At 55.7% G+C, this 26,501-nt stretch overlaps 10 protein-coding genes across 10 annotated transcripts; 6 read left to right on the top strand and 4 right to left on the bottom strand.

Moving 5' to 3' along the window:
* Positions 1-79: 79 nt before the first annotated feature.
* Positions 80-2,863, bottom strand: E0L32_005753 (uncharacterized protein; the record flags this gene model as incomplete). Its single annotated transcript, XM_031140309.1, has 1 exon — positions 80-2,863. The coding sequence occupies one exon, from the start codon at positions 2,861-2,863 to the stop codon at positions 80-82; it is 2,784 nt and encodes a 927-aa protein (XP_030995520.1).
* Positions 2,864-3,121: 258 nt separating this feature from the next.
* On the top strand, positions 3,122-4,774 carry E0L32_005754 (uncharacterized protein; the record flags this gene model as incomplete). The annotated part of the gene is made up of 2 exons (XM_031140310.1): positions 3,122-3,133; positions 3,902-4,774. The coding sequence occupies 2 exons, from the start codon at positions 3,122-3,124 to the stop codon at positions 4,772-4,774; spliced, it is 885 nt and encodes a 294-aa protein (XP_030995521.1).
* An 811-nt stretch (positions 4,775-5,585) lies between these two features.
* E0L32_005755 (uncharacterized protein) lies at positions 5,586-7,455 on the top strand (the record flags this gene model as incomplete). Its single annotated transcript, XM_031140311.1, has 4 exons — positions 5,586-6,277; positions 6,341-6,393; positions 6,784-7,067; positions 7,201-7,455. The coding sequence occupies 4 exons, from the start codon at positions 5,586-5,588 to the stop codon at positions 7,453-7,455; spliced, it is 1,284 nt and encodes a 427-aa protein (XP_030995522.1).
* Positions 7,456-8,106: 651 nt separating this feature from the next.
* E0L32_005756 (uncharacterized protein) lies at positions 8,107-10,215 on the bottom strand (the record flags this gene model as incomplete). The annotated part of the gene is made up of 2 exons (XM_031140313.1): positions 8,107-9,747; positions 10,156-10,215. The coding sequence occupies 2 exons, from the start codon at positions 10,213-10,215 to the stop codon at positions 8,107-8,109; spliced, it is 1,701 nt and encodes a 566-aa protein (XP_030995523.1).
* A 1,906-nt stretch (positions 10,216-12,121) lies between these two features.
* Positions 12,122-14,287, top strand: E0L32_005757 (uncharacterized protein; the record flags this gene model as incomplete). Its single annotated transcript, XM_031140314.1, has 1 exon — positions 12,122-14,287. One exon carries the CDS (start codon positions 12,122-12,124, stop codon positions 14,285-14,287), a length of 2,166 nt encoding a protein of 721 aa, XP_030995524.1.
* A 499-nt stretch (positions 14,288-14,786) lies between these two features.
* On the bottom strand, positions 14,787-15,824 carry E0L32_005758 (uncharacterized protein; the record flags this gene model as incomplete). The annotated part of the gene is made up of 1 exon (XM_031140315.1): positions 14,787-15,824. One exon carries the CDS (start codon positions 15,822-15,824, stop codon positions 14,787-14,789), a length of 1,038 nt encoding a protein of 345 aa, XP_030995525.1.
* An 819-nt stretch (positions 15,825-16,643) lies between these two features.
* E0L32_005759 (uncharacterized protein) lies at positions 16,644-17,396 on the top strand (the record flags this gene model as incomplete). The annotated part of the gene is made up of 1 exon (XM_031140316.1): positions 16,644-17,396. The coding sequence occupies one exon, from the start codon at positions 16,644-16,646 to the stop codon at positions 17,394-17,396; it is 753 nt and encodes a 250-aa protein (XP_030995526.1).
* A 152-nt stretch (positions 17,397-17,548) lies between these two features.
* E0L32_005760 (uncharacterized protein) lies at positions 17,549-19,189 on the bottom strand (the record flags this gene model as incomplete). Its single annotated transcript, XM_031140317.1, has 1 exon — positions 17,549-19,189. The coding sequence occupies one exon, from the start codon at positions 19,187-19,189 to the stop codon at positions 17,549-17,551; it is 1,641 nt and encodes a 546-aa protein (XP_030995527.1).
* Positions 19,190-19,713: 524 nt separating this feature from the next.
* Positions 19,714-23,293, top strand: E0L32_005761 (uncharacterized protein; the record flags this gene model as incomplete). The annotated part of the gene is made up of 7 exons (XM_031140318.1): positions 19,714-20,531; positions 21,125-21,202; positions 21,255-21,309; positions 21,353-21,767; positions 22,016-22,140; positions 22,216-22,886; positions 22,960-23,293. 7 exons carry the CDS (start codon positions 19,714-19,716, stop codon positions 23,291-23,293), a joined length of 2,496 nt encoding a protein of 831 aa, XP_030995528.1.
* Positions 23,294-24,481: 1,188 nt separating this feature from the next.
* On the top strand, positions 24,482-26,356 carry E0L32_005762 (uncharacterized protein; the record flags this gene model as incomplete). The annotated part of the gene is made up of 3 exons (XM_031140319.1): positions 24,482-24,730; positions 24,797-25,940; positions 26,040-26,356. The coding sequence occupies 3 exons, from the start codon at positions 24,482-24,484 to the stop codon at positions 26,354-26,356; spliced, it is 1,710 nt and encodes a 569-aa protein (XP_030995529.1).
* Positions 26,357-26,501: the final 145 nt, after the last annotated feature.

The following is a 26,501-nucleotide window of genomic DNA, read 5'->3' on the forward strand; positions in this document are numbered from 1 at the left end:
TTGATAGTATGCTAATATGTTACAGTGGTATCTTCCCAAGTCTAGCCTCCCATTTTATTTGTATTTGTACATGCATCCCTCAGTCGTCCTTCTTCTTCTCTTCCTCGTTCAACAGACCCTGCAGCGCAGGCAGGAAAGCAGCCGCCTGCCTAAACTCGCCCAGCTTCACCCTCATGAGGTCAAACGCGATGAGCACCGCCATGTCGTCCCCGCCGCCGTCCCTCTCGGGCGGCTCGGCGTCAAAGATGGGGATCTTGGGGTAGCGCTGCGAGAAGTGCGTGAGCAGGACCCGGCGCGCGCCCATGCGGCGCGCGACGTCGAGCGCCTCGCCCATGGTGCTGTGCTTCTTGGCCTTGGCCTCACCCTCGAGCCCGTCGTCAAAGGTGCTCTCGTGGATCAGCAGCGTGGCGCCCCGCCCGATGCGCACGAAGTCGTCCGACGGCCGGCAGTCGCCCGAGTAGGCCACCTTGAGGCCCGACGGCCAGGTGAGCGCGACGGCGTAGGCGCCGAAGCAGTGGTCCACGTGCGCGGCGTCGATGCGCGCCAGGCCGCCCGTGTCCGAGACGTCCTGGTGGCCGGCGGCCGTGCTGAAGACCAGGGGGTGGGCGGTCTTGGAGCTCGCCTCCTTCTTCACCTCCAGTAGCCGCAGGCGGTCGAAGCCGTAGTCTTCGACGTCGGCGTACTCGCGCAGCCAGCTGAGCATCTGCCAATGCGAAGCAACGGACAGCCGGGCGTCCTTGTGTGCCTCCGACGCGGCAGTCGCGTCGCGCCACCCGCGGATGACACTCGCTGTGCCCAGGTGGTGATCCGCATGGAGATGGCTGATCCAGACGAGCTTGAGGTCTCGCAGGACTTCTTGCGCACCTTCAGGCCCGTAAAGACGTTTCAGGGACCCGAGCGTATTCTCGCCAGCGTCGAAAATATAAGACCCGTGCCCCGGTACGCGGACGAGTGTCGAGGATACATTGCGATATTTGGAAGGCACCGCTGATCCCGTTCCTAGAGGTATGACCTCGGCATCCCGGCTAGGAATGTCCTTTTCGGCCTGTTCGATGCGAGACAGGAAGTCCTTGTCCGCGATCTTGGCACGGGCAGCGTCGGCGAGCTTGATGATCTCGTCGTCAAGCGTGTTGAGTGCTTCAGTAGTGTCCAGGAAGGGCACGATGTTGTCGTCCTTGAACACCGCCTGCGGAGCCAAGCTGACAGTAGCACCAGGCCGAGCGATCTCTATTGGCAGCGTCCGCGACTCTTCTTGGTAAGGAGAGACATTGCTGTATCGAGGTATGGGAAATCTATCGGGATCTAGCCTGTGAAGCTTGATCTGGATGACGGCTGGCGACTCCAGAGCAAGGTGGTTGGGGCAGGTGTCGGAAGAGAAGACGGTGTGTCTCACAGAGGTATGCTTGGCCATGAAGTCTTGTAATCTCGGATCGTCGAGGACACCAGGACCAAGCAGCCAATTTATGGTCAAGATATTCTTGAAGATTTCCTGGGTTGTCCACTCCGGTCTTGCCAAGAGCGAGCTGATATAAGTCGGGTCGGGTATGTCGACCATGGCAAAGCCATTGCCTTCGACTGTGGCTGCGACAACCATGTCTGGAGTGACAAGGGTGCCGTCCGCGCCCTGGACAGATCCACCGCTTGTCAACACCTTGTAGTCTTGTTTGGCGACGCCGTACTTCTGAGCAGCTTGAGGATTGAACTTCCCTCGCCTGGGATGGTTCTTGACGATGTAGCACATGGACTGCCGCACAGGGGTTGTCCTTGGCAGGTTCGCAACAGTCGCACCTGGCCATGGCTTGCGGACAAGCACGGGGATATCTTTGACATGAGCGCCGCTGCCCGGAAGCGGGCCGTCGTATTGTTTCAGATGACCCTGCGCATCCTTGACAAAGAGTGTCGCTGGGAGCTGGGCTTGGTGGAGTGTTGTCTCGAACAGAGCGTCAAACTGCCAGTCCGAGTCAAACATGTGGTTCACCACGGAATCCACCAGTTCCTTGCCCGCCAGTGTTCGCTCGCCGTCGCCGTCGCTCGCCTCGGTAGTGGTGTCACGGTCCCTCTTGCGCGTGGACCGCTGTTCGCCTTCGGCATAGAGAGGCACGTACCAGACCTTGATGTTCTCGTCCTGCCAGTCCGGGGCGTGGTTCTCGGGATTTATCGCTCGGGGGTCTGCGCGAGCCTCGCGTGGTCGAATCGGGATGCCCTTTCGAAAGACGAAGCGTCGGGCGGTCGCAATCATGTGGGCAAGGTTTTCGGCGCCATGGACGCCGACACTGGGGGGCTTGGAGGGAGTGCTGTTCTTGGTCTGGGATTTGCCTGGCTTGGAAGTCGGTTGAAGTTGGCCTTTCAGCGTGCTGGATATGCCTTCGGCAATGGAAAGAACCATGCCTAGCAGGCCGCCGACGTTGTGCCAGGTGACAGGGCCGGTGACGAAGATTTCTTCCGTCTTGGTCAGGGACACCTTGCGCTGCACCATGAGACGCTGGGTGCCCTCCGAGATGTTGCCGAACAGGTAGCGGCGGTTGTCATGATGGAGATAGAGGCACGCGCCGGGCGTGTCGGCCGTCGGCGTGGCCAGGATGGTGGACCAGCTGACCATGGACTTGCCCAAGGCGGTGGCCTTGTCCTTGGCGGCCTGCGCAGCTCGCGATTTGTCGACGAGGAAGTACCTGATGTCGCTGCTGGCCGCAACGTACGACTTGGCGTTGATGTGGGTGGTGTGGCGCCCAAAGAGGCCCGGAGGAATGGTGGTGGCTTGGACGTCAAAGGTCGACTCGAGGCGGCGTTGGGATCGAGCAGCAGCTTGAGCTTGAGCTTGAGCTTGGACGTGAGGAGGGGCTTTTGCTCGAGGCGGCGTCGGCATGATAGCCCTGGCTGCGACCCTGGTGGGAAGTCTCATGGAATGACTGGGCTCATTTGGCTTGATCTGTGCTGTGGCTCGCTCACTAGGAACAGCAATGGGTTCCACGTCTCCTGTTGTGAGCTATGTATCGTGAAAGAAGCGATTGCATCTCCAAACCAGCCTGTGCCGCCCAGGATGGATTGCGATAAAGGTACGAGTGGAGGCACATGTAGCTCATCTTGATATGACTTTTTTCCTTCTCTAGCGTGTCTTATCAACATGTGCAGAGAGGTGACTTTGTGCGATAAGCTGTTACCAGCCGGTTCGGTGGGCCACTCCCACCCCCTGTTGCACCTTCCCCATCGTCTGCTGGAACTGACTGTCGTAGTTTCCAGGTATATTCTTGTGAATCCTGCGTACGAAGCAAGTGCGACTTGGAAACTCCCGTGCATGCACTTGGAAGGTTCCCGGTTCTCCCCATGCCCGTATTTTTCAAGTTGACTCATGTTCCTCACTGTGCTCGACACAATGTGCCTCCCAAGAACCAGCCCCAGGCCTGAATGATCCGACTTTGCCTTTTGTGTCTCCTATTTTCGCCTCGACACACAGCAGGGAAAAGAGCATCTCGTGTGTCAGTGTCGAATATACTCTGTCAACCCTCAAACCAGTGGACTTTGTCAGAGCATGGCGTACATGAACTTGGAGAGAGGCTTCGAGAGCACCGAGGCTTATCGCGCATACACAGATCTTTACGCAGCCTTTGGTCAGAGCCTGTAGGCCCGGCTCCCCACCGTCGAAATCACCAATAGTGGCGAGGTCAGGATACTACCAGGTGAAATATACTGTCGTTGGCCGAACTGCGCACTGCCTTTTAGATACAGAACCGAATATATCTACAGCGAAAGGGAGCTAAGAGAACACTATCCAAGATACCACAACCGCAAAACTGAAAGTCTCTCACGAAGACATTGGAAGCTTTCGGATATCGTTGAGGTGACGGCTTAGTATGCTGAGGTTGTGGATGGCAAACGACCAAAAGTGCCAACTTGTCGGTTACAGTATTCAGCACTCTTAGCTGCAGAATCAGAGGAACCCAGTGGTAGCGCCTCTACGAGCGTCGACTCTATTGGGTTTGCTACTCATGCCCCGGAAGCAACTACGGCATATGAGACACCCGCCTTTACGTTTGCTACTTATACCCCAGCATCAGCTACAGAACCAGAAACACGCAGCAACGTCGCCTCCCGGAGTACCGACTCGGTTGGGTTTGCTATTCACACCCCGGCATCAGGAGCAACATCACCAGACACGCCGGCCGAGAAATTGACCGGACTTGCCGCTCACGCAGCAATTTGGTGGCCGGACCAGTATGCTACCAACTCGCGCAGACTCGCTCATGTGGCAGTATCACCTAGAGAATTAGAGCAATCCAGCGACAACGCCTCTACAAGCGTCAATGCGGTCGGGCTTGCTACTGAAGTTCCAATATCGGGATCAATAACCCCGGACACGCCAATCAAGGAATTGACCGGACTTGCCGCTCATGCAGCAACTTGGTGGCCGGACAACGATCCTACCAACTCGGGCAGGCTTGCTCATGTGCCAGCTGCAACACCAGCATCACAAGCAGAACTTGTCAATAGCTCAACCGGACTTGTTGCTCATGCGTCAGCTTCGCCAGCAATGTCGGCACTAGTATCTCACGACGACCCCTTTCTAAGTGACATCTATCCCCCCTGGTACCCTCCAAGTGACGGATTGATGTTGGGCGGGATTCCTCCTGAAGAGGATGGCCAGGCAGGTGCGGGGCAAGCCGTTACTCATGGGGAAGATGGCAATTTCGGTTTCAATATCGATTTCGGTCTCGATTTCAGTCTCGGTCTCAATTTCGAAATGGATCCTTCAAACAGGCCATACCAGGGCGGCCCGTGAGAGATTGATACAGAGATGAATGTGCGGCCTCGACGGCGTGCAATTTGAAAGCGAAAAAGGATGGTTCACAACGGACATGTACCAGCCACTGACTTACATATTCCAGTCTGAGCTTTGTAGACCACTGACTAATTCCAAGCGGCGTGGGATTATGGCCTGATTATTATTGTAGAATTACTATCGATCATGGTAGAGCGTGGTTGGTTCGATGGTACTATCTCAGCGATTGACTCCTCAAAGGCAATACTACGTACCGCTGCTGCTTGCAGCTTCTGTTTGAATGAACTGCTGTGTGTTTGTAATCATTTCCCAGTGTCACTGAGTTGAACATGGTACAGCGAACGCTGTCTGAGCCGTTAATACAGCTTTATGTTGGCCAATGCCCAAACTCGCGTCCCGAAGACTTGCCTAGGTAGGTAGGTGGTAATGTCAACAGGCTCGAACTCTGAATTTCGATTCTTAGTGGCCGAATCGTCTCGATATCGGTGCCAATGCTTCTTCATGTTCTCTCCCCAAGGCGGACCGAGCCGGGCCGGGTAATGGTTGACGACATTCATTATTACCCGGCCCTCGCGGCGGAGGGGTATTACCTGTAACCGATATATACACGAGATATTTCCACGAGTGACAATGTTTGTCGACACCGGGTTCCACTCTAGGACGTTTCTTCTCGGAGCTTTGTTCGCGGTTCCGTAGATTTGCATATAACTACAGGGCTCGACCTTGCTATCCGGGTCTGTGTAATATCACAAGCCCACACACGACCATCACAAGCCCGCCACCTAGAGCCTATCATACGGACGTCTCAGCCATGCACACCTCGCCTCTCGCAAGCGCAGCACGCCTGCTGCTGCCGCCGCTGCTGCTGCTCGCCGGCCTCTCCTCCGCCGGCCCCTCGCCCGCCGCCGCCGTGCGCACCATGATCCCCAAGACCAGCTTCGACAGCCAGCAGGACTTTGACGCGGACTGGAACTACAACTACCCCTGGGGCACCGACCACAACGGCGCCGCGCGCATGGACAAGGCGCAGGTCCGGATGCCCGGCGGCGGCGCGCTGACCATCACGGCCCGGCCCGTCTCGGGCCAGCCGCCCGCGCACCACGGCGGCAAGGACATACCGATCCACTACCTCTCGGGGGCCGTCCACGCCAAGGAGCACTTCAACGTGTCGAGGGGGGGCGGGTACGACTTCTCGGGCGAGTTCCGGGCCACGACGGCGAGGGGCACGTGGCCCGCCTTCTGGCTGACGGCGGTCGACGGCTGGCCGCCCGAGATCGACATGGCCGAGTGGAAGGGCTCGGGCAAGATCTCGTTCAACACGTTCAACACGTCGTCGCAGGTGGCGGCGCGGGACGTGAACTACCCGAGCCCGGGGAGCTTCCACAAGATCCGGTGCGAGGTGCGGGACGAGAACGGGCGGGACGTGTCGGTAAGGTTCTTTATGGACGGCAGCCTCGTCACGACGCAGTATGGCAGGGGGTTCTTCGGGAAGCCGATGTATCTGTGAGTATTCTTTTTGGACTTGGCGATGGAGGACGAGTGCATATGATGCTGACTTGGACGTAGCATCATCAATCTTCAGATGGAGGGATCGTCTGGGTCGCCTGGGCCTACTTCAAGTAAGACCTCCTTTCACCCGTAACAACTCAATATGTAATGTGTATGCTGACCATGATGTAGACACGGAGTATTCAGTCCGCAATCTCGAAGTGCTCTCATATAATCCATGAGAGTGGTTGTGCATGGCTTGATGCTGGGCCACGAGACCGGTGTTTGATTGCTTCAAATATGACAGAGCCTGGCCGTTCGTACTTTAGATTGTCTAATTTAAGGATACATAGTTATGCCATTTTGACCGAAATGTTCCCCAGGGAAATTGTTGGCGTCCAAGTTGCACAGACTAAGCAACGGCTACTCTTTTCCGTCGGTGCGGAGACTCGTGAAACTCACGGAAATGATGTAATCACTGGAAGCAACGACAGAGCAAATCTTTTTGATTCTCGTAACAGAAGCCGAGGGCGAGAAAGTCTCACAAAAGAAATACGATAACTGTATTACTGTCAGCCCGCAACACAGACCACACACCATGTCTTCCGACCAGAAGAGCGACCTCGTAGCCGCCGGTGCCGAGACCGCGGCCCCGCCCTCAGCCGGCCGCATCGTCGCCAGCATCGCCTTCGTCAAGCGCAACCCGGCCATGACGCCCGAGCAGTTCTACCACCACTGGGAGCACGTGCACGGCGAGCTGGTCAGGCCCTGGGCTCGCAAGCACGGCTTCATCTCCTACCGGCAGGTTTGTGTTCCTTCCCCCCAACAACAGCAACGGCAACAATACCAAATAAGACCATAATAATAAACAATAATGAATGAACCAACGGGAGAATCCGTTAGCCGAAATCACCGCTGACATTTGCACAAAAAAATAGATGCACGCGACACCGGCGCTCAACGCCGACGCCCTGCCCATCGGGCCCGAGGCGGACCAGAAGGCCGGCCTGCCGATCAACCTGGCCAAAGAATACGACGGTGCCGCCGTCATCGAGGTGCCTAGCTTCGAGGCGTTTGCCGCTGCATTCAAAGACCCTTACTATATCAACACGATCGAGCCGGACGAGAGGACGTTTATCGACAAGAAGGTCGGGGTGATGCGGGTGAGGGCCGAGATCAAGCAGATCATTTAGATTGATATTAAACCGAGTCTTTCGAGAGAAGGATCAAACTAAAAAGTGTATTTCATTAGCTCTGTATAATTGCGTTTTCGTGATGTAATGACTGTGTGGTTCGAGTTATAAAGAGACAAGTCGTTTGTAAGAAATTGTGGAAAAGACATGGAGATATTGTTCGATGGATATCAAGATCGTAGGAATATCCGATCAACACTCCTCCTTGACAAGACTTCCCTGCTTGAATCTCATGAGCTTGGCCCCAGTTCAAGTATTGTGGCAAGATGAGAGTAATAATGCTTCGTTCCTAGTACCGAGTTTCTCTGTCCCGGTAGACCCCAGGCACCGCATCCCATCTCAACACACCACGATGAATAGATCCTGGGCAGCACAAACACAAAAGTTGTACAAGTATCCCTCAGGACCTGAATTCCGGCATACATATCTAGATCATAATCATACAGTGCTCGCCCGAGCTACCTCTGAACCCCTATTCGACAACGCCCTATCCCAGTTTCTCGAACGCAAGTTCACGTCGCGCCATATGAACACCGATGTAGCTCATCCCCCAGCTAACGCCAGATACCCTGCCCCGTACCTACACCGCATGACATACCCAACGAAATAACAAAACAGAAAAAAAGCAAGGAAATTGCGGCGATGTGCCCCCTAAAAATACAAGCTCATGCCCTGATGCGGGATGACAAACTCGCAGCCGAGCTGCGCGACCTCCTCGTGCTCCAGCAGCTCCTGCAATATCGTCTCGCCCACCGTCTCGCCGTCCTGCGCCTTGTCCTTGATATGGATGACCACCACCTTGAGGCCCTGGAGCGGCGGGCCCGCCGGCGCCGCGGGAGGCGGCGGGAACGAATCCGACCGCTCGGGTGCCGCCCCGGGAGGCAGGGCCGAGTGCTGGTGGTGGTGGGGCAGGTCCCTGAGCGAGAGCTCGGCCGTCGGCGTCGTCAGGTGCGGCGAGTCTGTGCCCGCGCGGGACGCCCGGCGCGTAGACCTGGGCGACACGGGGTCCTCGAGGCCGAAGCTGCCGATCCTCTGCACCGCGCTGGGCTTCCGCCGGCCGCCCCCGCCGCCGTGGGACGCCGCCATGCCGAGGTCGTCGCCGACGGACCGCTTGCGCTTCCTCGCGTCCCTCGCCTCACGGGCCTCGTGCGCGGCGGCCGCCCGCGCGGCCCTGACCTCGTCAGCGAGGACGCTGAGCTCCTCCATGAGGAAGCGGGGCGTCATGTGCCCAAAGAGCCGGTCGTTGGTCTGCGAGTTGTCGTAGCTGCTCTCGATGAAGACGGCCTTGAGGTGGCCGGCCACGATCTTGGGCGCGGCGTCCTGCCAGACCTGGATGTTCCGAGGCCAGTGGGACATGGAGTCCGGCTCAACGTCGCCGAAAATGAGCACCTCTCGGCCGGTCGTGACGTCTCGGATGAAGTAGGCGCTGCTATTGTAGATGACTACATTCTCGTTTGGCGCAGAGGTGGTGGATGTGTTGGTTCTGGAGGGGAAGCTCGTGCCAGAGGGTGCAGAACTGCCAGGTAACGGAGCGCTTGATTCCCGTTGGGGGGGTTGAGCCAGGGATGCCAGGCCCGGAGCAATGGCTGTGTTCTGTGCCATGGTGGCACGGGGGCTGATGAGGCTCGAGTTCGGGGGTACACTGCCGGCGTCGACACTGCTGTACGCTGAGGATGAATTGCTACTGCGCTGCGTCCGTTTGCTGATGCAATGGCCGTGGCTCACGCCCCACATCTTGACCGAGATGCCATCGCTGATCTCGAGATAGCCCTTGCTGTCGCCTTCCCCAAAGGCAGGAGAGCCTCCCTCGTTGAGCTCATGGTAGACGACCAGCCCCGCGCCGCCGTTGAAGGACGTGAGGTTTGGCCAAATGACATCGTTGAATATGTGGTACTTGAAAGCGTCCGCAGTGGAAGTCGAGCACGCCAGCCGCTTCTGTTTTGACCCGAGGAAGCCGGCCGTGTTGACGACAAAGCCGCAGATGTGGTCGAGATGAGGATGCGTGATCATGAAAGTGTCGACGTGGAAGCTCACAATGTGCGCAGCGTTTGCCGTGGGCGACGCATGGGGCAGTTCCAGGCCGGCAAAGGGCCCCTCGGTGAGGGTGTAGGGGAGAGGCAGAGCATCAGACTTGCCGAGGCCTTCTGGCTGGGTCTTCTCAAGGATGCTGGCGATGGAGCCCATAAGGACGCCGGAATCGACCGAGACAATCGAGCCCTTGGCCCAGCCGGTGGCCAGGGAGCGCACCAGGAATGACGTGATATTTGTCTCTAGAGGGCCGCCACCCGAGCCCTGTGCGTCGCATCATCAGGTCAGTAGCAGGTCTCAGGATTTACGATCGAATGAGTGGGAAGGAGGAAAGAGAAAATATGTGGACAGCATCTATGAGAACCTGCCATGAAAGGCAGCTCACGGAATGCCCGAACGCAGCATCTCAGCACACTGTGTGTGGCGCGTGTGCTCCTGCAAGAGACGGGTACATGCAGCAAATGGGCAGCAAAACGAAGAGCACTTGTGTGAATAAATAACAAGATTTGTTATGAGAGGAGGGCACTGATGCTGACAATTGGCCGAGCTGGCTGCTTGTACCTAAGTACAGGAGACAAGCACGTGCCGGGGGCATCTTTGATTGAAGACGTGCGACATGGCAATGCAATAAATACGATATTCGACAAGGGAAGAGACATAAAGCTAACTGACCAAAACGATGACCTGCATAGCAGGTGCAGGCTGACCGCCCTCCTCATCCGTGGTCCCCATGGCCGTGTTTAGTCGTGGGGGGGATGGGATGGAGGGACAATGGGGCGGGAGAACAATGAATGGGACAATGGCCGAGTCGGTCGCTGGATCGCAATCGAGGTCGCTTATCTTGGCTCGGAGCCTGGGGGGTCTTGCAAGGCGATGCGATGCAGCAGCGGTGCGACTGGTCCTGTACGCAAAACGCCGGGCGGAAACGAGAGGTGGCCTTGCGCGCGCGCGAGTCGTGACTCCGGACGTGATGCGAAATGCCGGACGATCAATGCAGCAGCAGAAGGCAGGATGCCGTCGACACGGATGTCTTGGAAAGGCCTGGTTTGGATCTGATATGCCAATAGTGGATGCTCACTCGACTGCTGTCGGGATGGCCGTATGCGACATTGGAGGCTCGCACTCGTTCGCCCACACGTGACTAGAGCATCGTGCTTTTCGTGGCAGCAGAGGTCGACGGGAGCCAAGGCGACGAGACGGCTGCGCTTGGACTTGGGACCGGTCCAATTGATATGGACGAATACGGTGAGTGAGGCGGATGTGTTTCTTGATGTCTGGAATGTGTCTGATCTCTTGGACGGCGGGCTATTTTAGTGGTCTAGTGGGGCTGTGCTGCCTTCTGGAAAACAGCCCGTTTCGAGGACGGGAAGAGTGAGGAAGAGAGGATGCACACAGAGAGAGGCCATGATGGTTGATGGCTGAATGGAGAGCGGTTTTAAAGCATTCGCTGAGGGCGCATGTCTTTGTTCTCCCTCTTTCGATCGACTCTCAAGCAAGCAACAGAGGTATCGTGGAGACAATGGGCTGGGTCTGTTATGTACAAGTACCAGGCAAGTCAACTCCAGGTCGTACCTTCCCAAGGCTCCTAGCGCTTTCAGGTACCTACATCAATTGATTGTATGCCGGGATTCTGGAGAACTCCGGACGCTTGCGGAGTGGTCGCCGAGTCCCCAGCGGGCGCTGGTTGGTCCCCTCCACACTGGAATGCACCATAATGAGATAACCTTGTGGGGCACCCTTCACTACCTACCTCACTACCTAAACTGACCGCCTTAGCGCAACCATGTCCGACCAGTGGAGGTGCAATCAGGTGCAGGCGGTTTGCGGTGGGTGGTGGTACAGGTGCTCCAGCTCCTCTTCTCCATTTCAGCTATTGCGGGCCGTGTCTGACAGCAGCTTTCCTGCAGTCCAAGGTTGAACTGTACAGTACAGTACAGCAAGCAGATCCATCAAATGCGACCTTGATAGCACCTGCAGCAGCCTGCAGAGCTCTGGATACACCCTCCGAAACGAGGTTAGCGGGCCGCCTGTGTGGCCCCGTCGGCAGCTGCCTGTTCTCGCGAGTCGAACCCACACGCCCCCAAACCATCGGCCTCCCCGTTGTTTTCCCTCCTCATTTATACCTAGGTAGCTAACGTCAATACAGACAGTGCATCTTGTTTCATATACTTGTACTAACAAGGTACTCGGACCTCACCGTGACCTTCCTCTTATTGCCAAGAGAAAATACCAAACAAAAAGCAAGCAAGCAGAGGTCAGCCTGTCAGCCTGTCAGCCATGGCGGGACCACCTCTCCAGCTTGTTGGAGTGCCTTGAGAATCAGAAACGTAGACACTGTGGCCCATTAAACCATTGAAACATTTCGCTGCTATGTCTCTTTACTAAACCGAGGCGGTTTGCTGCATATGTGAGCAGCCTGGCGTCTACAAACCGGGTTATGATTGGTCACCATCGCTTAGGCAGAACCAACAACACCTTTTTGCATGCACGAGCGTAACGACACCTGACATCTCTTCCCCTTGGAACGCGCTGCTTCATCTCGGGAAAGCCTTTGTCAGGATATACAAAAGTACACACAGTTTATCGTATTACTTTTCCCACTCACCGTTGCTCTCCTTTATGTACAGTAGCGAATGCAATGCGTGGTCCCCTCGGACAACTCCGCCGCCGACGCCCGCCACCAGCTCCCACAGCGCAACGCCAGCTACCCCCTTTTACTTATGAACCATTGCCAGACCCGCAAAACAACATCCGGCTGATCGAGATCCACCCAGGTGCTGACGACGGGATCGTGTCATGCACCCTCACCTCGTGGTCTATCCCGGAGGCGGGCAATAGCGGCGGCTGGCCCCCAGGTTCCGAGACTGATAGCACTTCGCCCACCCCCATCCAAGCGACCGATCAACCCCCTAGTGGTGAGAACCGCGGCGGCAATGCCAGCCCGCCGACTTCCAATGGCTCTGCCGCGCAGAAGAAACGTCGCGGCACTGATGCAAGCCGCAAGGAAAGCAGTCTGCCCCCTGCGCCTCCTTACTATGCCGTATCCTATACCTGGGGAAGAAGCCCCAAGGACACGACTCTGATTCACATCAATGGCCAGGAGATGAAAGTCCGCAAGAACTGCGATTATGTCTTGCGCCAAGCCCGCTGGTGCGGAGGAAGTCGCTTCTTCTGGGTTGATGCCATTTGCATCAACCAAGCAGACATGGACGAGAAGAGCCACCAGGTGGCCATGATGGGAAGCATCTTCACCAAGGCTCAATCTGTCATGGCCTGCGTGGGCCCCCACCATGATGACAGCGAGATGGTCTTACAGATCCTCGCCAAACACCAGTCGTTGTTCTACATGGCGAGCCTCAACGAGTTTCCACCCGAACTCTACTCACTATTGCGGAGATGGAGGCTCACGACCAGTGGCACAACAATCGTCAGACTCTTCCGGGCTGTGCTCAGCCTATTGCGTCGACAATACTTCACACGCCTCTGGATTTTCCAAGAGCTTTATCTAGCTCGTTCTGGGCTCATTCTCTGCTGCGGAGAGGCACACCAGCCCTTCGCACTCGCGTTTGGACTCCGCAGGATCCTGGACCGAGAGCTCTGCGTTCAGGCCAATGATGACTGGAAGGGCTGGGCGGATAATTCCTATCCCATATCTGGCTTGACATTCCAACACTGGGCGATGTGTCTCTACCAAGAAATCAGGAAGAAAGACACAACACATATGTATGCATCGTCCAGGAAATGGGATACCCCGAGGCTATTGTCCTCCTATAAGCGGGTATTGGGAAGAGAACCGCACAGAACCTTGCAAGCGTGCTTGAAAGCATATTCGACCGAGCCGGTCTTCAAAATGCTGCAAGAGCTAGCGCTTGAGGACAAGATGATGAAAGCAGACTCACTTGGCGACCTATTGAGACTGACGAGCCACCTGAACTGTGAGGATCGCAGAGACAAGGTGTATGGTCTCCTCTCTGTGGTGGACTGGCAAGGACCGTCTCTGATATCACCGGACTACAAAATCACCCCATTCCAGCTGGCCTTGCGCATCCTGGGTTCTGGCAACCTGGATCGACTTTTCGGCTTAACGAGACATGCTGGACTTTCACTCATCAACCAATCAATGGCTACGCTCTTGGTAGGCTCCTTGGGATTGTGCTCAGAAGACTGCCGAGAGATGAAGACTGCTCTAGGCCGCCGGAGATACGATCAAATACGAGAACCAGAGCAAGGAGAGCAGGGAGATTCACATCACCCCCTCAACCCGATAGAGGGCAACATGGCAGGGTTGCAAATCCCATCTACTCTGCCAATCGACCCATCTTCAGCAACCATTGGGGCATTCACCGATGAAGCGGGTTCGACTATTGCCCTGACCTATATCCCCAACAAGCCCGAAGACGTCCGCATCGACTGGGCTATAAGAGTGTGCCTCCCTGCTGGAGCACAAGCAGGAGATTGGATCCTCGTATACGGTGAGGAGAGTGTCGCTTGGGCGCATCATCTACGACCTGGCCTTCTAGTGAGAAAGCAGCAGGGCAGCGAATGCTATTCAATAATTGGGCACGCGCTTTTAAAAACCTCGGCTGGCATGCCCTGGTTCACCGCTTCGTTTCATGTAGAGTTCAGCCCAGAAGACTATCTTGTATATGGCGCCCAGACGTACCTCATCGATACAGACGACGCACTGCCCGAGAATCTGGCCCGGGTCAATTGGACCAGGTTCGGCGACCTTTTGAACAGTTCCTTTTGCGGGGCTGCACAATCTTCCACTGCTAGATTTGATGGAATGCTTCATAATAGATAGATGCTACTTGAGTCGGTTAAAGATGAGAGAATCTCAACGTGTGGTGTCCGAAATCTCGAGAGCACCAGGTCAGAAAACCGATTCCAGGAGTGTTGGGTGAGCATACGACCCAACTGTAGTATAATAGCACTACCGTACTATTAGTGACCTTGCGGGGAGCCAAGATGGACCTCGATCATGATCAGTTTCAAGCCTACCCACCCAAATATATATTAATACCATGATGTACTGTGGCGATGAGCCGATAACGGTTACTCACGCTGATGAACCCGGGTTAGATGAACAACATCTACAGTCCAAGGTTCGTTTATGGAGAGAAGTTCTCAACCACAAGCCTCATCCATAGTCACTCCTCTGCAGTCCTAGTCTCTTGAGATAACCTCCCATGGTGCTGGGAACATGAATCAGTAATTCCAACTTGCTACTGACTATTAATTATGGAGTCTTATTGGAACCTAGAGGCGGAGCTTTTGAATTCCAAAGCTTGCTCCATACCACTCTATCGCTTGCTGAACCTGGCAGTAAGACTGTTTGCCCCAATCTGCTGCGTATTCCCGAGGCCAAGCTTGACAAACTCCTCAAAGGCAACGCGGTACGAAGCAATATTCTCGGAGAAGAGAGGCCTGCGATCCCTCCACCCGAGCTCGTCGCGTATCTTGTCGCTGCCCACCCACTGGGAAAAGTCGACGAGAAACACGAGCGGGTCGAAGCCGGACCAGTCCGTCGGCTCGAACACGACCCCGTGCCGCAGGCCGTACGCCCGCACCAGCGCGCCGCCGACCTCCTCGGCCGTCTCGTACCGCCGGCCGGACACGTTGTAGCACTGGCCCGCGACCTTGGCGCGGTCTGCCTCGGCGACGGCGACGTAGGCGTCCCCGCAGTCGTCGACGTGCGTGCCGTGCATGATCGACTTGGCGCGGCCGGGCAGCCGTAGCGGCTCGTCCCTCTCCTTGGCCAGGCGGGCCAGGTCGAGCGCGAGGCCGTAGTAGCTGCCGCTGCGGCCGTACACCGTCGTCGGCCGCATGAGCACCGCGTCGTACGAGCCCCCGTGCTCGAAGACCTTGAGGGCATTGACGGTGCGCGGCTTGAGCAGGTCGGGCGCGTTCAGCGGTGACTCCTCGGTGTGCGGCGTGAGGCCCGGCGAGCCGTCCAGCCCGGTGGTGCCGTAGTCCTTGCACCCGGAGCTGAAGATGACGAGCGGCCGGACGCCCTGGGCGTTGCTCGAGTCTGCCAGGGCTTGGATCAGCGCCATGACCTCTTTGAAGTGGCTCTCGTAGTCGGGCCACTGCTCTGTGACGGAGACGATGACGTCGAAAGCCGGCTGCTGCTGAAGGAGAGAAGGCAGGAACGACCTATCCCCCGGGGATCCGAGGACGGGGATGATTTCCTCGAGCGCGAGTTCCGACATAGCCTCGGGCCTCCGCACGAGGCCGTACACGACCCAGCCGGCGCGGATAAAGGACCCGCACACGGCGTTGCCGATGAAGCCATTCGCACCCGTCACAAAGACGGTGCGGACGCCACGCGATGTTGACATGATGCTGGTTGTGTAGACGACGTAGACTGCGACGAGCTACAACACACACAGTGTGTCTAATTAGTTCATGACTACGCCTCGACAAGACATCCATGAGAAGGCAGTCTTGACTAACAGATTCTTATGATGAATGTCTCGGTGAATCGCGAGACCTGCTTATGCAATCAGCAAGCGAAGGTTGTCCCGTCCATGTGCAAGATGACTAATTGTGAAGGGAACTTTGCAGCAAAGGTGGACCTTTGGGCGGAAATGCCTTATCTTCAGCCAAACAGGCGCAGTGAACAAATGATGCAACATGACTTATGCGGTTCCCGAAGATAGTAACAGAAGTGTTACTGGTAAAGGTGAATGGCTTAACTATCAGTTCGTGTCACTTGTAAAACGAGCGCCGTAGATACCCTCATTCAAGCGACCGCCGTGTGCCAGGATGAAAGCGTCTGGCACTCTACAATGCAACTCCCAATAATCTACGATGATCGCTGAGGAAATGCGTAGACTCTGTGCAGCCTTGAGAGGACAGAGTGAAGAGTGGTAGGTTGCAAGACGCCCATCTCCTTGCAGCGATCAATGATTGATTTGCACCAGACGATTCCCAAGCACACATGTCCGGCCGAGAGTCTGAGCGCTGGTTAGTCTGATGGTGGGATGCCCGCGGAAGCCGTGTGACGCGTGCGTGCTTTGTGCATCACCGGGCGGCGCTCTGCAGATAGACTAGATAAATACGAACATGCATATTGCCTGTCAAGATCTACGTAGTTTGTCGCGAGAATCAATCCATCGAGACAAAATATCATCTTTCCTCGCCACCCGTCAGCCAATATGAGTATGGTTGGCAAGGTCTTTATCGTGACTGGCGGCGCGTCCGGCATTGGCCGGGCCACCGTGAAGAAGCTTCTCGAGAAGTCGGCCAAAGTCCATGTCCTCGATGTCGCCGATGCTTCACCTGATCAGTGGGTGCTTGGAGGCCAAGCCCCTTATTACAAAGTCGACGTCAGTTCCCGCGACAGCGTCAAGGCCGCTTTCGACAAGATTGCCGCGCAAGATGAGCGCGTGAGCGGACTGGTCCACTGCGCCGGCATCTTGCGCACCTCGGACTCTTCAACCGGGGAAGACGAGAGCGTTCGTCGCCTTTGGGAAGTGAACACGATGGGCACGTGGTATACGAACACGCAGTTTCACCAGCTGGTCAAGGCAGCCCGAGAACGCAATGCCGGCGCACAGGATAGGACTGGCGTCAGCATCGTCAACCTAGGCTCCATGGCATCCGTCAGGGGTCTGGTTGCTATGTCGGGCTATTGCGCCAGCAAGCACGCGGTGCTCGGCCTGACCCGGACCTTTGCTCAGGAATGGGGTCCTGAGGGGTTTAGGGTGAACGCAGTAGCACCGGGAGCAGTAAACACGCCCATGATACAAGGCATGACGGGCGGGGATAACATCAATGGAGCCTATGTTGGTGCTGTCAAGTCGTTGTCGGAGCCGGAGGAGATAGCAGATACAATCATCTTTCTGCTGAGCGAGGGTGCATCATCAATCACGGGCCAAGCTATCGAGGTCAACGGGGGTTGGCCCTGACTGCGGATCTTCATTCACATAGTGTTACTCTCTATCTCTTACAGGACTGGGAAATTGTTAATTAAGTGAGGGAAATAAGAATTTTCATACAGTATTTTGTCTACTGAGAATCTTCCTTGCTTGTTTCTGATACATGAGCTTCGTGATATGCCTCAGTCTAAAACAAATCGAGACCAGTCCTCCAGTGCTCTCTCGGTCTCTTGCCTCCAGGCCTGCATACCCTTTACCCAGAATAAAGGTTCTTTGACTTTCCCAGGGATGTTGGAGCCGTTCCACCAGGAAGGAGTGTCTTTGAGCAATAGCATGTTGTAAGTATCCAAATTATCTTTGCGGTATCGCTCGGCGGCGTCTGTTTTGACCTCGAAGGATCGAACGCCTTCCTTCTCGAATTTCCGAAGGAACTCTACCACCCAGTCCACCTGGAGTTCGAGAAAAGGCGGTCCATTAGCCAGCCCCGATGGAGCCTGAGGTCCATATAACATGAACGCATTGGGGAGACCGGGAGCCAGCATGCCCAGGTAGGTGTTGATGCCATTCGCCCAGCGGCGCTGGAGTGGAAAGCCATCCCGGCCCGCAATGTTCATATCGTACAAGCTTCCGGTTACTGAATCATATCCGGTCGCTACGATGACGATATCGAGGTCAAGAGTTTGAGCACCTCTGGGGCCAGCGACGACGACCCCTTCTTCGACGAACTTCTCAATCGTGTTCTCTTTGAGACTGATAAGCTCAACGTTGGGCCGATCAATCATCTCGTAGTAATCGATAAAGAGATTCGGCCGCTTTGTCCCGATCCACTGGAACTGTTTTAAGGGAGCCATGATCTCCCGCTTGACGGGATCAGTAATCATGGCCCTAACCTTCCCGGCCCAAAATTGATACAACTCAGCGTTGGCTGCCGGGTCGTAGCTCATTTCAGAAAAGCCAGATGTCGTTAGTGCGTAGCTCCCTCTTCTCCAGAGTTCCTCGTATAGCTCTTGACGCTCCTCGGGAGTTGCCTCGTAGAATGATTTGGGACTGGGATTGTGTGCGTAGCCAGAAGAATGGTAAAATTTGGCATAGTTAAACAGTGCCGCGTAAGTATTCTTTTGCTCCTCGGCTTCTCTCATCGTTAACGAGCGTTGTTCCATAGGCAAAGCCGTGGGCGGGCTCCGGACGAAAACCTTGACGTCGCAGTCCTTCTTGGCGATCTCTTGTAGGATCTGTAGGCCGGATGCGCCCTGGCCAACAAGGCCAACCTTTTTACCCTTGATATCTAGTTCCTCAGGCCAGGCGGCTGGGTGGATGACCTTGCCCTTGAAATTGTCGAGACCGGCAAACGGCGGGATGTAGGCTTTGTTGGTGGTTCCCGTGGCAAAGATGACGAATCGGCAGTCGGCCGTGAGACCCCCTTGAGAGCGTAGAATCCATCTCCGAGTGTCGGGATCGTACCGAGCTGCGGAGACCCTGCAGTTGAATATCGCGTCTTTCCTCAAGTCGAGAGCATCAGATAGATGTTCGAAGTACTGGCGAAGTTCGACATGTCCTGGGAAGCGTTCGCCAAAGACGAAGGAACGCCATGCTTGTGGCAGACTCAGCTGGTATAGAGGAACTTCCGAATCAACGCGGGCTCCGGGATATCTGTTGAAATGCCAGACACCTCCAAAGTCACTTCCAGCTTCAAGCAACTTCACAGTGTAGCCGCTCTTTCTCAGTTGAGAGAGGGCGTAGCAGCCTCCAAAACCCCCGCCCACAACTACAATGTCAGCAGTGACATTCATAAGATTGGAGCCGTCTCCCTCCTTGACAGTCATGATGTGGATAGCAAATCAGGACAATTAAAACAAGAGAATCAAGTACACGCAACAAATCGAATAATTAACATCTTATTCTATTAGGCTATGGCCTGCCTTTATAACCATGTTCGTCGCGGACCAGATTAATAAACCAAATTGCTAATCAATCAACGTACCTTCACTTTGCGGCACGGGTCCTCCTGCAGTATCTACATTCCAACCTATGCTTTTCTTTTTTGCCTGTCTAGCAACGCAGGCATCCGGGTTTCCTGATCCGTCCGGGCACGGATGGCGCGGAACGCGCGGGCGCACGCGGAGTCTCCACCCGGAGAACGCTCCACGCAACGCATGGAGGCACGAGATGTTTGCAGAGCAATGTCCGCTTGCTCGGGACTATGTTGCCCAATGGATGAAGTAAACCAGCCATCAAAAAGGCTGCGGGTCTACTGAAGCAGAATATGCAGATGTCGAATGCCCTTTCGCTTGAAGCATGATAGAAGTTGTCAACATTTCATCAACACCAGACTTCAATATCTGATACCATGTCGAGTCTCACTGTTGATCAAGAATTCATTGAAGCCCTTGCACCCATCCTTCAGGGTAGACAAAATGTGCCCAAGCCCAAGGTACATGATGTAGAGGGCAGGAGGGCTCTTTTTGCCTCTTTCAAAGCACCACCTCCTACGATCCCGTCGGATGTGACGTTCAAGATCCTCGAAATTCCGCGAACCGATGGCACGCACATCAGTGTGTATCATTTGCGACAGACCCAGCTTGACACGTCGGGTCCACGCTCATCCGCGGTTGTTCACATGCACGGAGGAGGCTTTATTGCACTTAGCCCTGACATCAACGTCGAACGCCTCTCGCGGACCGTACAGGACACGGGCGTCCAGGCCTTCTCCGTTGACTACAGGCTCGCCCCCGAGCATCCGTATCCTGCCGCCCTGGATGACTGCTGGGCCACGCTCGAATGGCTTCGCTCTAATGCCCAGAGCCTATACGTGGATCCGGCCCGGATCGCCGTCATGGGAGAAAGTGCTGGAGGGGGGCTTGCAGCGGCCTTGACGATCCGGGCTCGGGATACAGGGCTGAAGCCGCCTATCGCCCGCCAGATTCTTTGCTCGCCCATGCTTGATGACAGAACAACCGGAGAAGCTCCCGGCGATTTCAAGCTCTGGGATGCTGCCGACAACGTGACTGGCTGGACAGCATTCCTGGGGAAGCCGCCCGGTGGTGACGGAGTCTCGGTGCTAGCAGCCCCAGGACGTTTGACAGATGCCTCCGGACTCCCAAAACTCTATCTCGACACGAGCCAGTTCGACCTCTTCATCAAGGAAAACCTTTCCTATGTTCAGAAGTTCGTCGAAGCCGGTGTAGAAGTCGAGGCACACGTGTATCCGGGACTGCCTCACGGCTTTGACGGGATGCTCCCAAATCACGGTGTCACATTACAATTGGAGTTAAACAGGAAAAGAATACTGAAAGGCCTCTAGACTTTGCTCGAGTGTTAGAAGATGAATGTAGATGGAATATGAACACTTGCCAAACACCCTTCTGGAAGCGCGGGACATTATATCTACGACTACAGCTAGAGATGTCCATCCGCATACATAATCACATCTCTGTCCCAGTAGTTATCCCTAGAGTGTGGAGAATTAGTCAATGTTGGTTCTCATTTCACATGGGTGGTGATGTACTCCGTGTTGTCTCCTCTTTTACCCCACAAACAACCTTCGGCATTGCGTCCCATCCGCGGGGTCCGGATCACCAGTAGTCCACATTTCTAGGCCACCTGCATATCCCGACTTTCTTAATCCACTTGCTTCAAAGGATCCCACGACCGCGTCTCTCAGCGTACGGAATTCCTTATGGCGCCTATGAGTGTTGTACCCAAAGCCGCAAGTACTCGATCACTGCGCTTGTCTGGTTTTTGCTGACTTGAAAGGGCAGTGCCGCAACTGTCGCCTTCGTAAGGTGTGTTGAGCTTCGACGGGGTATTCAATTGAACACCGCTGATGTCATCTCCAGGTCCGATGTAACAGAGCCTCCCCGTGCTCTAATTGCGTGACTTCTGGACTAGCTTGCCAGACGATATCTGGAACGACCGCCCGCTCAAGAACCGAATCACGCCCACCGTAAGTGAACCAGTTCTGTGGTGATGCTGGCAGAGACTCACAGGAATCCAGATCAGATTCTGCAGATGAGATCAGGGACCTTAGACAAACGGTGGACCGCCTTGAGCAAACGGTTAAGGATCTAACGCAGGTCAGCCGAACAGATTGCTGCAGCGCCATACAAGAACAGCAATACACATACAGCCCTACGGCCATTGACCTAGCTTCACTTGAGGGCGATTCCTCCTTCAGAAGGCAGGCTCTGCTTGCTGTTGAGATTACCCAGGTTGCAACTCTTGCCGGCGCCCAGTCGCCCTGTATCGTTGATGCCTTATCCAACTTACATCAACGGCTTGAAAGTTGTTCTCCACGTGAGGAGGAATCACCCCCTGGTTTGAACCATCAGCAGGGCGTCGCAGCATTGCGTACCAGATTGCCACCTGCAGATTTTGTGATTAACCTGCTACGGGCTGTCAAAGGTATGCTGGCCCACCCTTATTTATGCAATTGACATACTCTCTGACCGAATCCTTCTCTTTTCTCTTGATAGGCTCAACATGGCTACTGACCCTTTATTTCCCGGTGGTGAGCCTAGATCAGGTGGACGATCTATGTCGCAAAGTATATTTCCCAATCGAGCCCGTCTCTCTTGGCCAAGTATCGCTTCTCAGCGCCATGTTGTACGTCTTGTTGTTTGAGATACGGGAACATCCACATATGGCGACAGGATTGGCACCGGAGGACATTTCTACTTCTTTACAATCCTGCGAGACGAACTTTCAAGTGGGTCTGGAATCTTCGGAAGTTCATACGAGTCCTACCTACGAGCACTGCCTCTTGCTCAGCATGGCTGTAAGTGGATTCCTTGCTCTGTCTTGCTAGCTCAAACGGTACCCAGCAGAATTGTGAACTCACAATCTCTCCAAGGCTCTGAAGGCGCAAAGGAACGGTGATGTGGCCCTTCAGTGGAATTGGGCTACTGCTGCTGCGAGGCACTGTCTGGCACTCGGGTACAATCGCGAGCACGTCATTGCGGCAATGGATCCGATCGACTCTTCTCGGGCTCGCCGGCTTTTCTGGCATGTTTACCATTCGGACCGGAGCCTAGTCTTATGTCTCGGACGTGCCTCGATTATACAAGACTTTGATGTGAGCGTCGAGCCATACGCCAAGTCTCCAGACCCGGGGCGGCGTGCATGGGACTCTGCACTCTTCATGTTCATCGACTTCGCCAGGATACAATCGCAAATCTACCGGGATCTCTACTCGCCAGCAGCCATCCAATCTGACAGTTCACCTCGCCATTCCCTGGTGGACATATTGGCCCAGAAGCTGACGGAATGGCGACGCTCGTGGTGCGAGCTCGACAGGGCCGAGATCGACCGGAGAGATCTCTTTGACCTGACTTTCGGTCTTGTCGACGTATCCTACTACTCAACTCTCACACTACTATACCGGGCAGTTGACTTGACCAAGTCTGCCGCGGCGATTGTTGAGCCGTGTTTTGAGAACGCGCGGAAGAGTCTCGAGGCCCACGTCGCAATGCACGAACGATATCGGCAAATGGACTCACAGGCTCTAGCCTACTTCTCTGTTTGGTATGCAACTCCCGCCAGGTTCTGTTTCTGGTGCTGGCTGGCTGGCTACACCCATATACTAACATATCTTTAGGGTGCACATCTACTCCTCGTTTACGCCTTTTGCTGTGACCTTCCTCCATTGCGTCCTTCATTCAGACATGGCCGATCTGCACTTACTCAAGTCATCCCTGGACATCTTGAGGGACACGAGCAGCTTGGCTACGACTTGCCAGCGAGTATACGATCACTGCAAACATCTTTACAGTGCGGCGGAGGCCTGTATATCAACGTGCATATCCAATGATGGAAATGCATACTTGGAAGATCCTGTCACGCTCGGTCCTACCAATCTGATGGAGGAGAACTGGTTCTTTCTGGGATCGAATTTGCAAGATCCGTCCTTGTCATTCTATTCGAAGGATTAGCCGAAAGAAGTCCTTACATACGGTCTATTCGGTGATCTTTGCAGTGGGGCTACTGAGGATGGTGTAGGTAAGCTGACCTATCCACCGAGATTTCCGGCCGGCGCGGTCGACGAAACTGGCAGTCGATCCAATCCTTGTAGCTTACGCGTTTGACTTGAGTCTTTGGGACAGTCCATTAAATCAGGAGACATTCTCTAGGTGCCATGAGATGGTATGTCTAAGGTGAGGGAAGAGCTAGGTTTCTATGTAAACTATTGTGTTGGGGTAGAAACTCGTGAAGAAATTAACTCACGATATCCTTATTGGACATCCTTATTAGACATCCTTATATATTGACGTGATGTCTCGCACACCCTTATGACACATTCTTATCGCACAAGATCGGGCATCAGCTGGTCAAATGTGCAGACGGGTCCCGAGGACCACCGGCGACGGAGTCGGGGATGGCAAGATCGAAAACCCCATGCATTGAGGCTCCCATTCTTCAAGCGTCAGATTCTTTCCCACGCGCTGACCAAGCACAAACGGGGGCCCGGAGCCACAAGTCCACACGTCAAAGGACAGGCTCGACAAGCGCCAACGCAGAGTCATCTTCACAGTGGCTACCAGACCAAAGATGTCAGCCCTATGCGACGCGGCGCCAATCGTGGTGGATCCCACTCGTGCGCGACTCGGACCCGTTGGTCGAATGTTACGCCGAATCCATTCTTCTAGTCAGAAAAGACAACAGCCAGACTGACATTTTTACCGCATTAGGATGTTGAAACTCCGCCCAGCACGACCCTGAACGGTGCCCTGGCGTCCGCTGCAAGCCCCGCTGCCGTACGAGATTTCACCGTCCCCGGGCGCGGTCTCCACAAGTCCACCGACCAGGGCCGGCGAGATCCTTTGTAGCCATCATCCTTACTTCGTACAGGAGTTAAGCATGGCGGAATTAAGCGATCGTGCAGATTGTGTGACATAACGAAGGACTGCAGTCCGTGGGGCTGCGTACCTATGACCCATTATGTCCGCTTCGTGTCTCGACTTACACAGACTACTGCCAACGGGTTCAAAAACAGCCCGATAATGTGTCACCCAGCCCGTATATATACGTATCTTCTCCCATGGGTGTTTGTTCTCTGACTATGCACGACCGCTCCGACCCATCTCCCTTCCCGGCAACTTCAAAGTCAACCTTAGTCTACCATGGCTGCGACTGACAGCAAACCAACCCTAAACGTCGACGAGCCCCCGTCGTCGAAGGCTTCAACACTGCACCAACCTGAGAATGTGCCCGACGAGAAGAAGGATGACCGGGACAACGACAACAGCAGTATAGAAGCTGATAGGACCGCCCAGCCCGAGCTGTCTGAGGACCAGTATCCCCATGGCTTCAGGCTGTGGATTCTGGCCGGTGCCACGCTCGTCTCTGTCTTTCTGATCGCCCTTGACCAGGTGAGTGGCCTGCTCTGTTGTCTCCGTTCCTCCCCAAGCACCATCTCTAAGACTCGAGGCACGTAGACCATCGTCGGCACCGCGATCCCCAGAATCACCGACGAGTTCCACGGCCTCAGCGACGTGTCCTGGTACGCGGCTGCCTACCTCATGACCTTTGGCGCCGCCCAGACATCCTTCGGCAAGATCTACAAGTACTTCAACCTGAAGTGGACCTTCCTCGCCTCGACGGTCATCTTCGAGGTCGGGAGCCTGATCTGCGGCGTCGCGCCCAACTCCAAGACGCTCGTGGTCGGCCGTGCCATCGCCGGGCTCGGAGGGGCCGGCCTCTCGGTCGGCGGCGCCAGCCTCATCTCCTTCACCGTCCCGCCCGCCCGCCGCCCGCTGATGATGGGCATCATCGGAATGACCTACTGCATCGCCGGCGTCTGCGGCCCGCTCCTCGGCGGCGTCTTCACCGACCGCGTCTCCTGGCGCTGGTGCTTCTACATCAACCTGCCCATCGGCGGCGCCGCGGCCGTCGTCATCCTCCTGTTCTTCTACCTGCCCGCCGCCGCCACGCCGCCCGACATCCCGCTGTCGCAGAAGCTCCTGCACGTCGACCCCGTCGGCTTCGCCATCGTCATGGGCGAGATCACCTGCTTCATCCTCGCGCTGCAGTACGCCGGCGTCTCGCACAGCTGGTCCAGCGGCACCGTCATCGGCCTGCTCGTCGGCTTCGGCCTGCTGACCGTCGCCCTCGTCGCCTGGGAGCTCTGGCTCGGCGAGCTCTCCATGATGCTGCCGCGTCTCTATAAGCAGCGCTCGCTGTGGGCCTCGGCGCCCTTCCAGTTCTTCTTCCTCGGCAGCTACGTCGTGCTGCTGTACTACCTGCCGCTCTACTTCCAGTCCATCCAGGGGTCCAGCCCTATCCGCTCCGGCGTGCAGAACCTGCCGCTCATGCTCGCGGCCGCCGTCTTCGCGCTCGCGGGCGGCGCCGTCGTCGCGTCGACCGGGCGGGCCCAGCAGGTCATGTTCTTCGGGTCCATGCTCACGACCGTCGCCATCGGCCTGCTGTACACGTTCGACATCGGCACCCCCATGGCCAAGTGGGTCGGCTACCAGTTCTTCGTCGGCACCACCATGTCCTTTGCCATTATGCACGGGCTCAGCGTCGTCCAGGCCTACGTGGGCAAGGAGGACCTTGCTGCCGTCACGGCCAACCTGATGAGTAAGTACCGATGCTGTCTAAACCCCAGGGCCCAATCATTCGATCGAAGCCCATCTCCAGAAGCACTAGATGGAATGCTGACCATATTAAACAAACCAGTCTTCCAAACTCTCGGCGGCGCTTTCAGTACCGCGGCAGCCCAGTCCGCTTTCGCCAACAGGTTGATCGCCACCCTGCCCATCACGGCACCGGGCGTCGACCCGGCCCTGGTCATCGCCACCGGCGCTTCGGAGCTGCACAACGTCTTTGGGCCCGATGTCCTGCCCGGCGTCCTGCAGGCGTACATGATCGGTCTCAAGGCCGCTTTCGCGGTGGCCATTGGCTTCTGCGGCGCTGCCTTCGTCTGCTCTATTTTTATCCCCATGCGGAAGCTGCCCACCCACGCACCTGGCGAAGCACCCATGGCTATGGGTTAAGTTGGAAGCAGCACTGAAGGCTCCTTGTGTCTCTCCTCTCACCTCTCATATGCATGGCAATATTTGTTTTGTTAGAACGCCCAATAGATGGGTATACAAGGTATCTTAATACGGCGTCCAAGGCCACTGATGTCTCTTCTTGGGC

This window comes from Thyridium curvatum (genome assembly GCF_004353045.1).
Source record: "Thyridium curvatum strain D216 chromosome Unknown NODE_31_length_406039_cov_82.875441, whole genome shotgun sequence".
Taxonomy (NCBI): Eukaryota; Fungi; Ascomycota; class Sordariomycetes; order Thyridiales; family Thyridiaceae; genus Thyridium; species Thyridium curvatum.